A 13911-nucleotide genomic window follows, 5' to 3' on the forward strand; every position below is an offset into this window, starting at 1 on the left:
AATTCTTTGAAGTCACACCTTCCCTAGAACTGTATCTTTTTAATTATATTTTTCAGTATTGGGTAATACATTTTTTCCTGGAAAACAAAATGGAGTACATAGGTGAAAGAATGTGATTTCAGGATAAATAATCTTTTCTGCTGTTTTATTTTTAACACAATAGAGTAGTAATTTCAGCAGAAATACTCTATAGTTTTATGCAAAATTGACAGCATGTGGATAAATCTTAACTTTCTGTAGGCTACTTTTTAACATGGCAATGCTTTTAATGTTGAGCTCCAAGTGAAAAGCTTCCCAGAACTTCCTAATTGTTTCCAGAATTTCACTCTGCTGGACTTGCTCTTTTTATATAAAGGGCCAAAGCAAACTTCCTCAGTAGTGTGAACTTTGTACCATAATTAAGTTGCCATACAACTTTCCAGCACAAGATGGCAATGAATAGCCTTTATAGGAGGAGTGGGGAGGACGAGTATGCAGCAGAGTTGGTGACAGTTTTCCCATCTCTGGTTACATTTTGTTGCTTTTTGACACATCAGCATGGTCTCGGCAGTGGGCATTGGTTTCTTGGACCTTAGGTTTTTTCCTCTGGAAGGAAGATGCACTTGCCTAGCCTTGTCCCTCTTGGTTTCTACCCTCTTGGGTTTTTTGTTTATATGACATATAATTTATGAAGATTGTAAGAGATGCTCATTTTTTCTCAGTCACACATTTATCATTAGTAACTGCATGGGAAGTATTAGTTTAGTGAGCTTTGTTACTAAAAAACTGTTATGAACTGAATGTGCTTTAATCATTTCAGAAAAGAAATGGGATCTTCCAGTGTCTTATCCTAAACCTAAGCTACATACGTTCATATTGCAGTAGCATTTAAAACATGCTAGGTGGTGCACATGTACTCTGAATACTTAAGGTGAATCCTAACTTCACGCAGTCAGCAGGAGCTTTGCCATTGACTTCACTAGAGATGAAATTTCATAGACTCCAAAGAAATACACGTGTTCTGTCTTCACTTACTACTTCTCCTTTATTCCTTTTCAACAGCTAAACTATGAATGTTGCAAAGGCATCTTTTATGTGCACAGGATAAACACATATGAGGATAGTATATACAATGCATCTTTTCTAGGTCAGCATACTATTCATCCAATACCCTGTTTCCTCACAAGTTAGAAGGAAAAGAAAACCCAGAACTTCACTAAATTATAAGTAAAACCAGGTGCATTTACACAGGGAGAGTCATTGGCAGGAGGTTGGAAGGGACTTACGGAATGCCTGTGGAAACCTGATCCTGAAATTACTAGGTATGAATGTGCAGGGATCAGCCTCCAAGTTTGTTTGTCAGTAATATTGACACCTGTACAGGTGTCATGGGCTAGTTGAGACTTCGTTCTGCACAAAAGCTTTTTGAATCGTTTGAGGAGTGAGCCCTCACATGAAGAAAAGATAGGGTCATTTGTTTAAATTCTGTCATACATTTGTAAGGTACAAAATATAACAGATGCAGAACTTAATTATTTCCTTGTAAAGATGAAAACTTAAAAAACCTAAATAAACCGGTGTTACAGTAAAATACTTCCAAGTTTTATATCTAAAGTCATTGCTTTGAAGTCACTGCATTAAATTCTTACTTACTTTTTCTCTTGTGCTGAATCCATTAGTGTTGAATGTAAACCTTTTGCAAACTTTGAGCATGAATGATTTAATATCATTATATGCATATATAAACTTGCCATTTTAATGGAGTTAGAAAGCTAATGTTAGCTAAGGTTGGTACTTCATATGCAAGTTGCTGACTCAGGATCTGGAATTCATGTGATGTATTTGGTTAATCTGAGTGTGCTCTGTCGTGTCTGTTGTATGTAACAAACTGTTTTTAATCCAAGTGAGTCTCCTTCTTTGCTATGCATTTGTGCAAATTTGGGGATAAAGTCTGTGAGCAGTACTCTTCAGATAATTATTTGCTCTGTGGTTACTTTTTTTTTCATTACTGTTCACTGCAGAATAAAAATGTTGTATGAAATGAATCCTATATTATGGTCATTACTGTAGCCTAATTAAATTTCAGTCCCTTGAGATGACTGTCAACAATATTTTGATCTATCTGTCCTACGTGACATTGTTGATTACATGTGGTCCTTAAAATCATGCTTTCACTTGGCTTTCTAAAGCCTTTGCTTCCATTTTCTGTTGTATTATGAGTCTCGACTTCTTTAAAAGGTCACAGCATTTCATAGGGGGCAAAGCTCAGCTGTAGCAGAAAGATCTTCTCTTAAATAAGCAGATCTTAGGTAATTTTCCCCTAGAAACCAGAGGCAGACAAAACAGCTCCAAAGGCAGTGGTTAGTAGTCTTTAAATCAATCCTTAAGGTGCTTGTTGAGAACCAACATGTTTTTCAGTGTTTACAAAATACGGCGGAAAAAAAGTCTAATTTTGAAGATATTTGAGTGTAGAGTCCAGATGTCACCCCTGCTGCTCAAAGACAGACATGGGAAAGAGGAAAGCATCCTAGGAGATCAAAATGGAGGAGTAATTTTATTAGAATCTGCAGAATTCTGGTTATTTTGTGCTCTTATTTCATCCAGGATACATAATGTTGGCGTTTTAGAAGCTACATAAGTAAAAATATGGTCACTTCATAGTTGTGAGACAGTTCGCAGGAGTGGCAGCAGTCTTGCTTTGCTCCTTTTAGCTGGTTGTAGCAGTGAGGAGTGATCAGTTGTAGTCTGATCCTGAGTTGGCAGAATGTTACACCAGGAGATGTTGTGGCCTTCTAACCATACAAAAGCAGAGCTGCCATTTCCCTCTTGGAATTGCCAAACAGATCTCCAACTTCTGATAAGCGTGTGCAGGGCAGCTGATATCTTCACAGTCCCCTGCCAGCAGCTTCCCCCAGGACGTTAACATGACCTGCATCTCATCAGAGGCTGGTTGCATTTAGAGCACATTCATTTCTGCCTGAATCTCAGTCAATCAAATAAAGTGTGGGCCATCTGTGTCTAATGAGTCCAAGCTTGTGCTGGTGTCACCAGTGTGCTGGTGGCAGGATGACTCCTGTGCTACCCTGGAGCTCTGTAGAGGTCCTGGTGCTCTGTGGTGCAGGAAGTCGGGGGGAATATGCTTGGAATCAGACTATGTGGTCGTGTCTTCAATTTCCCCTACCTTTGAATATGAGCAAGTCAACAAAAATGTATCCCATTATTTTTAGTAGATTTGCTAACTTTCTGGTACTCTGTTAGAATGCAAATTAATTGGGTTTGCATGATTATCACATTTTTAATTCCATGTAGATAATGTATGAAATTAACTCGAGCAAGTGTGCCATGAAAGACACTGGTTGAATGTTTCAGTTTGATTTTTAGGTTTTTTTCTTCTATCTGAGTTTTGGGGCAGCTGGATGAAACTAAGGAATTAAAACCAGAAGAATGTGTAGGACGGTCTGTGTCAAAGTGCAGATAAGGTAGTTCCTGCTTTGTGTCGTGGCAGAAAGTGCTTTAAAAAGCTGCATCTTCTCAGAGGGAAGTAATCCTCAAGGGAGAACATACATCACTTGTAAACCTCCTGTGACGGAGTGATGGTTTACTTAACTGAAGAATCCCAGATGACCGAAGTCTGTCTGCTGTGATTTCTTAAAGTTATTGATGAAGAGTTAGGCACTGATGTCCAGGTTCTAAAATGGATCCTTACAAAGTTCAGCACATTTGTCACTGACTAAGCGAAACCTATCCCTTAAAGTTGACATTGAAAAATAATGATAAACTGCTACATGAGTAATGACATATTTAATGCCTGTTAATCTTACCCTAGACCCATATCTCTTGTACTTGAGGATCATTCTGGTGTCGTCTGCCAAAATTATTTTTTTCCTAAAATTTCCTTAATGATGCAAGGATCAAAACATCTGATTGGATGCTGTTTTCTTTTTAGTACTAGTTGCTTATGAGGGTACCTATTAATCAAAATTTAAATAAGTACTTATCATGGAGAGATTACTATTTGTATAAATGCAGACTTTAAACTGACCAATATATGTGTTTGTTTTGAATTGGTATGGAACTGTGGAGTGTAACATTCGTATTTCCAAAAGCTGGAGAAGTCAGTGTCGTATGTTAATGTTGTAGTGGATTCCACTTTGCTTCTAATTTGGAAGTTTATATAAAAACAAAAGGGAAGGAAATATTTTCAGCTAAGAATGATACCAAGCTAAGAAGAAATAATAGAACAATTTGTTTTTCTTCAGGGCATGATGACTTAAGTTTCTGACTATCAAAAATGAAGTTTATTATTATGATGATGATCTAAAAATTTATATCATCACGGTTTCATTTTCTGACATCATATTTTAGAGAGTCTTTCATGTAAATAGTCCTGATAGCTAGATAATAAAACAATATTCTGACTACTGAGTATGCTTTTACTTTGGATGCAGAACCGTGTATCAGTTATTTCTTATGTTAAAGTCTCTTTACAGTTTTATATCCTTAAGGTTACAGTAGCCTTTACATAAGTAATTTACCTTTATAGCTGTATGTGTCCTTTCTGCATAAGAAGAAGTTTTTTTTGTGGTTTGGTTTTTTTTTACATCACTGGATGAATCACTGCACAATATTTCTGGTTTGCCTTTATACTTTTTGCTATTTCCACCCTAAATAATGAGCATCATCACATTCTGATTCATTCTAGCGTAACAGTTTTGGTTTTGAAATTAGGTCTTTCTGTGTCCCTAAATCTGATTCAAGATATGAGTCTGTTTTATGAGATTGCCTTGTCATTCTGCTGCTAAGCTCCTTCTAGCTGTCCAGTAAGCAGCATAGCTAAATTCTTTTGAAAGATTGAGTTATTAGAACAGTTATAATAGTTATTAAAAATCTATGGTAGAGACAGAGGGCTGAAAGGTGCCCAAATCCTCCCTTGCTATTGCAGACATTGTAGCTCTCAAACTTGCAGCTGAATATAGATTAATAATCATTTGTACATTAAGCTAACCTTAATGACAGTATAGAAACGTATACTAGTTTGTGATGTCCCATCATGATTTGGTAATACTGAATTTCTTTTCTGTAAACAAGCAGGACTTGTGTAATAGCCCATAGAAACATATCTTGTATAAAGTCAGTAGTCTACATGGTTGTCAGCTTTGCTTCAGCCTCATAACTGAATTCTCATATGCTTTGTCAGAAACAGCAAGACTTCGTGCTTGCCAGCCTGAGGAGCCCTGTGGACCACTCCAAGAAATAGTCAGCTTCTGTTCGACTGAGGAGGGGGGAAATATGTTGCCGAAGCCGTTTCATTAGGCTGCAGAGGTCTCTTGTGAATCTAGGGCGGTTATAGATCAAGATATTGATTGATCAGTAATCTACAATTTCATCAGCAGAATGCATAATTCCTGTTTCTGATGCTAAAAAGCATTATTAGTAATGCTAAAATGACATCCCAGTGCTCAATACCTTGTAAAAATAGCAGAAGTGTTTTCAGAGAAGCTCTCTTCTGCTGCTGCCTGATTATCTTTAGTCTGAAATAAAGGTGATACTATTTTGTACAGATAGCTTTGCTCAGATATGATATGCAGGTATTAATAATTATTATGATATTAATACTTGCAAAAAAAGTTACTTCAATGCTGTCAGCTGTGATTTACACACACACACACACACACACCCCAAAAAAAAAAAATGACTACTTAAGACTAAGATTTTATTATGTTTCTACAGCAGGCTAAATATACAATCTGGAGGTGATGTTTTCCTGTTTTAGAGGTGGAATCACCTATAACAGGGAAAAGAAAGAATATTGCTTTGTATGAAATGCGTTCCTTGATGTTTTCTCCTGTTAATACCATGCAAAATGAGATTTTCAACCAGATCACTAGCAGGCAGTTGTTGATCAACTCATATCCATGAAATTGATATGTTGACTGAGCCTTGGAGATTTTAATAGTGATATTAACATAATATGTTTAGCACCTTGTCTTGTTCTAGGGTTTAAAATAAGTATTTCTGAGAGGATACTGAAATAGTATCTTTGTGTAATAATGAAAGCATCTCACCTGATGCACTTGGATAGTTAGAGCATGTCTTTGTCCTTCTCATTGTCTTTCTGGAACTTGTAACTGGAGTACAGGTATTCTAGGTGTTGCTGAGATAAAAGGTATTTTAATCTCAGGATGGCAAAGGGATTTAAGGCAAGTAGAAAAATTGTGAGTAACTCTGGTGAATATAATGGTGGATGTCTGGCTTTATATGTCTGAGAGAGGAAGCCTCATGTATAAATGTTTACAATATTTTTGTATCATAATTTTCCCATGCCACTAAGCATACCTTGAAGTCAGAATTTATAGAAAGAACTCAATTAAACTCGCTGCAAATTCAAATCTTATAGGCGCTGCAGTCTATAATAAGAAACATTTTCTAACAATAAAGGAAAGCTGCTACAATGTAGCATCAATTAGCATCTTCATTCAGTCTAACTACTAGTAACTAAAGAGTATGCTAGCTATTTTCTGCAAGCTTGCATTTTAAAGGCTGTATATTTTTAATGATTCATGGATTTACTACATGAACTATTATAAATGCCATTTAAACTTTTCAGAGTTCTGCAGTGCTTTTATTACACTAATGAGCTAATTGTTTAAGAATCGTTCACATGATTCATCCCACTGCTCAGCATCTTTTAAAAAACTTTTAGCTGCTGAAATTCTCTTGACAAACCAATATTTATAGCAGTTTGACAGCAGGATGAGGAACAGCATTTGTCTTTGTAGCAGCTTAAATAAAAGGCCTTTCCATCACCCAGCCATGCAGTTACAATCTTGACCTCTTTCTTAGGCTGGGAACATACGTACAGCAGACAAGCAGCACCTCCCATGTGTTTTCTTGACCCTTTGACTGTCCATTCACTTCCCATCTGTTTTTCAGCCTTAAAGGAACAGAGGGGGCCCTCTACTTATAAATCTGTCTTTGCAGCTGATAAATAATGTTCTGTCTCTTTAAGGGCAGCCTGGGTGGTTTTTAACGGGATGGGGGGGAAGGAAGGCAAACTTTAGCTTTCCTCTTGGCCTCATCCAGAGGAAAATATGGTATGTGAACAAGAGGAAACTGGCAAAAAACGTGATGGGTAGTTTCAAAGGATTTTCTAAAATTCAGCAGACAATGATCAGTAAATTATAGTGGCTGTTAGGCTATGGTTGTGTGAGACATGAGAAAGCATGTTGATGCAGGTCTTGTAACTATGGGTGGAAAGTCTGCTTTCTGGGGCATTATTTGCAGTGGCTGTGAGCAGGCTGCTTCATACAATTTCAACAAGAAATAAAGTTTTTGCATGGCCCTTAAAATCCAGGAATATGGTACAAAAGGCTGAACTGGGAAGAGATGATTTCCTCCCGCCCCTTTCTTCACCTCACTGTTCCCAGGGGTTTGTACACAACTATGGGGTTTGTGTCTTAGCCCTAAGCTAGAATTCGACTTTGAATAGGAAACTGTGGATCGACATTTCCAGTTTTTAATGGTATGCTTCTGGGCATTCTGATGAAATCTGACTACAGACTGGGCTTTCCTTTTTACTAGAGGAAAGATGATGAATTCACAGCAGTAAATTCAACATTTCTGCCTCTATGGTTAATTAACCATAACATAGAAGTAGCACAGCAAGCAGTGAGAATGTTTATAGGCAAGGAAGGGATTTAAGAAAGGAAGGGAGATTAAAAAAAAAAGACGGGACTAAAGACTAAACACAATCCGGAGCAAAAGGAGTAGCAACCATGAGCTTTCAAATATCAAAGCCATGTAAACGTTAGTTGGAGGTAGAAATCACTTTAATGTAGAACAGGAGGATTTATAATGAGGTATTAACACATTTTTATCATGGTTGCTTCATGCTATTAGTTTCAACCAAGTACAAAATAAAGATGGGTCCGTGTCCAGAAAGATTTTACAGTTTTTCTTGATGCTGCAACTGAAATTTGATGTCATATGGGCAAACTTGTAAACAGGGGAAGGAAAAGCTTTTTGGCTTGCCTTAAATATTCATGCAGTTTTCTCCATACGTCTGCACAGACAGACATAAACATTTTTAAAATTCTCTGCAAAAATTGTTTTTTTTACAGGTAAGTATGTGTGATTTGAATGTCTCAAAATTTGTTTGTCTTCAGAAGCATAAGCAAGACAGGTTTTGTGGGCAGAGGCCACATCTTTTATTAAATCAATTAATGCAGTTGGAAAATAGCTAGAAAACTTTTTATTGCTACTTAGAGCGTGGCTGAAATAAATCAGTAGTGTACTTTGCTTTTGTAATTTGTTCAATATTATTTTGAGATTATTTGCCATTTCCTCAGGAGATTCAATAACTTACTTTAGCTGTTTTATTTTAGCAGTGATTCCCAAACTTCTGCGCTGTTAATTAGTAGATAAGCTTGGCTATCTAAGGCAGCAATTAGTAAGCAAGCACTCCTTGTAAGACTGAGTATTTCAGGGGGTTTCCCTTCTGACCAGCTTATGATACTAGGAAAAGCAAACTTTATCTGTGACTGCATCTTTCTGTGTTCACAGTGTATCCAAATCCTCATTACAGATCAGTTAGTCTGGTTTTGAGCTTTTTAGGTTCAGAATCACAGGATTAATGAAAAAAAAATGAGCGGGTAGCAATATCATTTCATATGGAGATAAGGAGAGACAGACCATGAATGAGGATCTCAAGATGTCTGAATAAAGAATTTCCTCATTCTGTCAGTGAAGTTTTATGGGATATGGAGGGAGGATTATGGGAATATTCATGACCAGATCAAGAGGCATAATGAGTTGATGTATGAACCAGCTTATCTTTTCAGTAAACATGAGGTAAATGGGAAGTAGAATAGCTATTCATTGCCCCTAGACCTGTGAATTTTACTGTTCTAAAGATGAAAACAAGGGTTAGTTACAGTTATTCTTCATTGATTTCATTTGATTTTTGATCACTCTTTAACAGGTGCAGGAAGAATTTTGTGTTTGTAACTTCAGGTCTGCATTAAAACTACCAAAGACCACATTGTCTTTCTAGAATCCAGTCTAAGTGATAGTACATATTTAAACTTCTACAGTACTGTATAATGAGAGTGTAGTACTTTAATAGCCTTCTGTGATACTGGAGCATTGTATAACAGTGCTGGGGTAGTTCAACCTGTTACAAAAATAATTTGCTAGCAAGGTGAATGCTTTTAATCTGTGGTTTACTTGTATATGGAAAAACACAGTATCTCAAAACCTAGAAAGAGCAACAGGTCACCTTTGTCTATCCCTTAATTTACTTATATAGGTAAGTATTCTTATCTGAAACCCAAATGATGTTCTGGGTTTGACATGTTGATAAACGTTCCTCAAAACAAAATGTACTATAATTTACAAGTGCAAGTCCCTAATATTTTGATCTAGGTGTCAACTGAAACCCTGAAAATGTGGGTACACAGTTTGTACATTTCACAAAGGAGGGAACTTCCCTAAATAAAGATGAGTAGCATCTGACTCTTGAATTGTAACATTTAATTGTTGTTCCATATGCAATGTCGCATGGCGCTGATGAAACTGTGGCAGTTATCCCAGAATTGCAGACCCTGCACTTGCACTCATTAGAAGAGTTCTGCCCAAGCATTTGTATTTACTGGTTTATTAAGATTAGTGTTGTGTAAATGCATAACTCTGCCATTAGCCTATTTAAAAAGTAAACCAACTTAGCGGACTGCCTCTCCGTGCTATAGAATGGACTTGTGGGAAAATGTTACAGGTTGGCTGGGGTCTACTGCTGCAAAAGGCTTTACTACTGCTGAGAGTACAGGGCATAGTATGAATAATTGCAGCTATTTGGCAGTCATTGTAACTGTTCTTTTTTAAGAATAGACAGCATGTTTTTTCAAAGTATTAAATTACCTCAAGACCTCATAATTAGTACAGTTAGGCAATCATTTCAATTCAGTCCAAGTATAAAAACTAATAAAGTGCTCGTAATATGGAGTCAATTTTAGTATGTCTGTTCTCTGAGCAAACACAGCTGATCAGTATATTCTGGTGGAATACATATTTGCTATCCTGTTATTTTAATATGCCCTAATCAGAAAATTAAAATACATTTGTTGGCACAAACTTTTAAGAGTGGAATAATAATGATAGATTTTTGCTGATGCTATTAATTTTCAGAACTGGAATATTTCATTAGCAAGAGGTTGAGAAGGGAAAATATTTGCATTTAATACTGTTAGATCTGCCTGCTTTCACTGAGTCTAATGGCTTGATCATTATAAAGAACATACTTGGGGAAAACATGTAGCAATTGAAAAGAAAAATCCACATCAAAAATAAAGCTATTGAAAGCACAACATAAAGAGATCGTCTAGGTTGTGAGATCTAATCTCCAGTTATCGCTGGCAACTGCTGCTCATTTTGGAGAGTGAGGTCCAGGATTAATAATTTCCAAAAACATCAACTCTGTCCAAGATAGTAGAATATTATTTCAAAGGCTAATTTTGTAAACATACATACAGCATCAGTATTGGAAACTGAGCTGAGTAGTTGCCTAAATAAATGCCATGGAATTAATGTTTTCTTTACACAAGAGGTTTATATACTGACATGTAAACAATACATACTCTTTTTTTGTTTAAAAAGATAGTAATGAAAACACTTGGAATGTGCTTAGTAAGGAGATGTGATCATGGGACTACCTTTTTTCATTGGCAGCTTTCAGATTCTCTTTGCTGAACTGAATTGAGGAAGTTTTTTTTTTTTTGTCCCCCTGGTAAAAATTAGCTGCTGCTGTTTCGTAACTTCCAAGATACAGCTTTTGCCCTCACACTGACTGTAATCTTCATTTAATATCAAAGTATTTTAAAAAAACAAAATCAGCTGAAATTCAAGAAAGTTCTTTGACGTTTTCTTTAGGACCCAGAGTGTGACTCAGCCTCAGTGTATGTCTGTGTTTGTAGATAAGCACCACTGGGGAAGGGGACACTGGAGTGTTGAAAGTATAAGTGGCTTGCCCTTCATCACCTAGGAATTGCATGATAAAGATATGTTTCAGATTTCTTCATCCTTGTGCGGGCTATTTTCCATTTTTTATTTCAAATGCTAACTAAAATTCTCTACTTCTCTTAGAACAAGACTACAGGGTTTTGTTCAGTTTTTATTATTATTATCATTATTATTATAATTACCCTAAAATGGATTTCATAACCGTTTGTGGGATTGTCATTTTGTTACTGGATGAAACTTTTAGTTCCCTTAGCTATACTCTTATACCATTCTCTTTGGAGGTCTTTTTTTTTTTTTCCCTCCACTCATGTTTATATACCCCATTTAAGGCTGATTCTTTTTTTTTTTTCTGTTTTGCTGTTATTTCAGCTCAGCAAAGCAAGTTTATAACATATGGTATTGCTAAAGAGAAGAAAACATTAATAAAAGAATTTAAAAAAAGAAGCTCAAACCTTGTATATCGTACAAGGGGACATATGGCTTTAATCCAATAGTATTTTTAGCTTGAAAAAAAAATTTTGTCTGTGTTTATGCTAATCTAACTTATTTTTGTCTGTCCTACTGCTCTCCCCCTGTTCCTTCCTATTTGTGAAGCGTGTGTTTTTCATGGCTATAATCACACATAGGAGGAGCTTCAAATGAGGATGTGGTGAGAGAGAAGCAGGAAATCTTACAGGCTTCGGATTCCAGCTATGTTCTAAATCTTGCTTCATAATCAATTTAATAAATCAAATAGGTTATATGATGACAAATGTTGTATGGAATTGAGAAGAGAGTGGAAAAATGCCTAAACCCCTGAATTTTTCCCAATCAATGTTGCCTTTTCATTCGTAGTAACTATTTGTAGTTGTGTTCAAGTCATGTTTTTGTAGAGAAATAAACTCCCATATAAAACTCTGATAAAATAAGATTCTGCCCACATCCATCTGGTTACTACTGAAATACAAGGAAATAAAGTGCACGTTTTAAACATTCTTAACATTGTGCATGCCCTTTTGAATAGGTGTCTTGAATACTGACGTTTTGTTCCCTGAAATTTTCCCTGCGGAAAGGGCACTAGCTTTCAACTCTTTTTAGAATTATTAGTAGTGTTTGTGACACTTGCTGTAGAGAATAAGGATATTTGGTTAAAAGAGAAAGGTATTAGTAGGCATTATTTAAAAGATAACGACTCCCTACATGTAACAGGTGTACAGTAGTTCTGCTGTGCATCATCTAATGGAAATTTCAGGGTTTTTAAATAACAACATTTCTAGTATTAGATTGCTTTGGTAAATTTTTGAATTATTAAATTATCATGATAATCATAAAGTATGGTAGAAGTTCTTCAAATGGGGCAGGGTTTCATTTCTTCGGATGTAGAAAAATGTTCTAAATCTTAGTCATTAAGAAACTAAATGCGTAGGGTAATATTGACAGCAGCATCAGTTTTTCTTCATGTTTGCAGGTTTGGTGGTTTGGTTTGTGTTTTTTCTTTCTGGGCATGTCCTCAATTAAGTAGTAAGTATTTTGAACAGTGATCTTCTCAATTCTTCCAGAAAAAGTTCGAGAGATCCAGGAAAAACTTGAAGCCTTTATAGAAGCTCTCCATCAAGAAAAGTAGATTGTTCAAACAGGTAATCATGTTTAGCTCATAAAAAGATTGCTACAATTTTCTCATTGTTCAGGATAAAATTATTATCCATCTCTTTTACGTGCACATGGTTTCATACAGACTTTGTGAAAATTCCTTTTTGTTTTATTCCAGTGCCTGGCAGCTGCTGCTACTTCTTGCTTCTAATCTGCAGAACTATACTTTCAGCTTTTATGCTACAAGCAGATATGAAACTTAGTAGAAATACAATTACTGACTAGTTATTCAGATATTGTGAAACACTCTAAGCTATTTAATTACTGCCAGTTCATTATTTTTATCTGTGTTTAGAGAAAGAAGGCATAACTAGCTGGAATCAAAATTAAGGGAATGCTTTTCTTGTCTATAAAAGCATTTTGATTCTTTTTTTTCCTTAAAGGCACTGTGTATTGTTAGCAAAAATATTTGCATGCAGGTAGCTTCCAAATTTCTTTCTTCTATATTAGTTCTCAAAAACATAAGCCTAAGGACTGTCATATATTTGCACACATTTTAAAATAATCTTCTTTCTGTTTCAACAGCAACTTTACACAAGAATGCAGCCTTTTCCAGGATACCTTGCACAAAGACAACTGAATAGAAATGGCTTTTGTGTCCCATTCTCTTTCCTCTGCTTTTGGGGAGCATCCTGAAATGTTGGAGGAGAAAGAAAATAATGTCTCGTGGGACTAAAGTTCAGTTAAAATCCACCTGTTCTTTTAGTTTTTCAAGCTACATACACAGGACAGAAGAATCTGACTTGTGTGTCAATGAGATAGCTTGGGAGCTTGCTGAAGTTGTACATTTAAGTTGTTTTTTTTTCCTGAAAGGAAAAAAGCTTTTATTTTTGGCATTTGTCACATATGGTAGAGCTGGATCAGATTCATAAAATTATTTTTATCTGTGGTCATTTTCTTGCCTGCAAATGATCCTTGGAGTTTGACATAAAGTTTTAGTAATTGTATGTACATTAAAACACCCTTCTGAGTAATGCCATTTGTATCTGTTATGCTCTGTGTTGAACCATTCTCTGATCACTCTGGTACAGATTTAAAAGCATGGTATTGAGATCTTGAGAGGAAGTTGTGGATTTTGTTAAACTCCTAAACTCTTGAGAGACATCATCCAAGCAATTCTTGCAGTGCTTTCAAGTGAAAGTACAGACTGCTATTCACTAACACCTTAAAAGGTTTGGCTCAGGAAATAATGTCAAGAGCTGCTCCTTTTGCCTGTTTTTTCCTAATATATGTTGTTACTTTTGAATCATAGCCAATCACATTTCATTTCTGGGAATGCACAGACTCTGA

General features: G+C 36.0%; 1 protein-coding gene across 1 annotated transcript in view; it reads left to right on the forward strand.

The window, feature by feature from the left end:
• The window catches only part of OPA1 (optic atrophy 1 (autosomal dominant)), a 56025-nt gene extending 42376 nt beyond the window's left edge, over positions 1–13649 (forward strand). The window contains exons 29-30 of the mRNA XM_009701247.1: positions 12531–12608; positions 13147–13649. Coding sequence (XP_009699549.1) covers positions 12531–12595 — 65 coding nt within the window. The 3' untranslated portion in view covers positions 12596–12608; positions 13147–13649. The remainder of the gene's footprint in view (positions 1–12530; positions 12609–13146) is intronic.
• Positions 13650–13911: the final 262 nt, after the last annotated feature.

Source organism: Cariama cristata, unplaced genomic scaffold (assembly GCF_000690535.1).
Source record: "Cariama cristata isolate BGI_N322 unplaced genomic scaffold, ASM69053v1 scaffold16995, whole genome shotgun sequence".
NCBI classification, from domain to species: domain Eukaryota; kingdom Metazoa; phylum Chordata; class Aves; order Cariamiformes; family Cariamidae; genus Cariama; species Cariama cristata.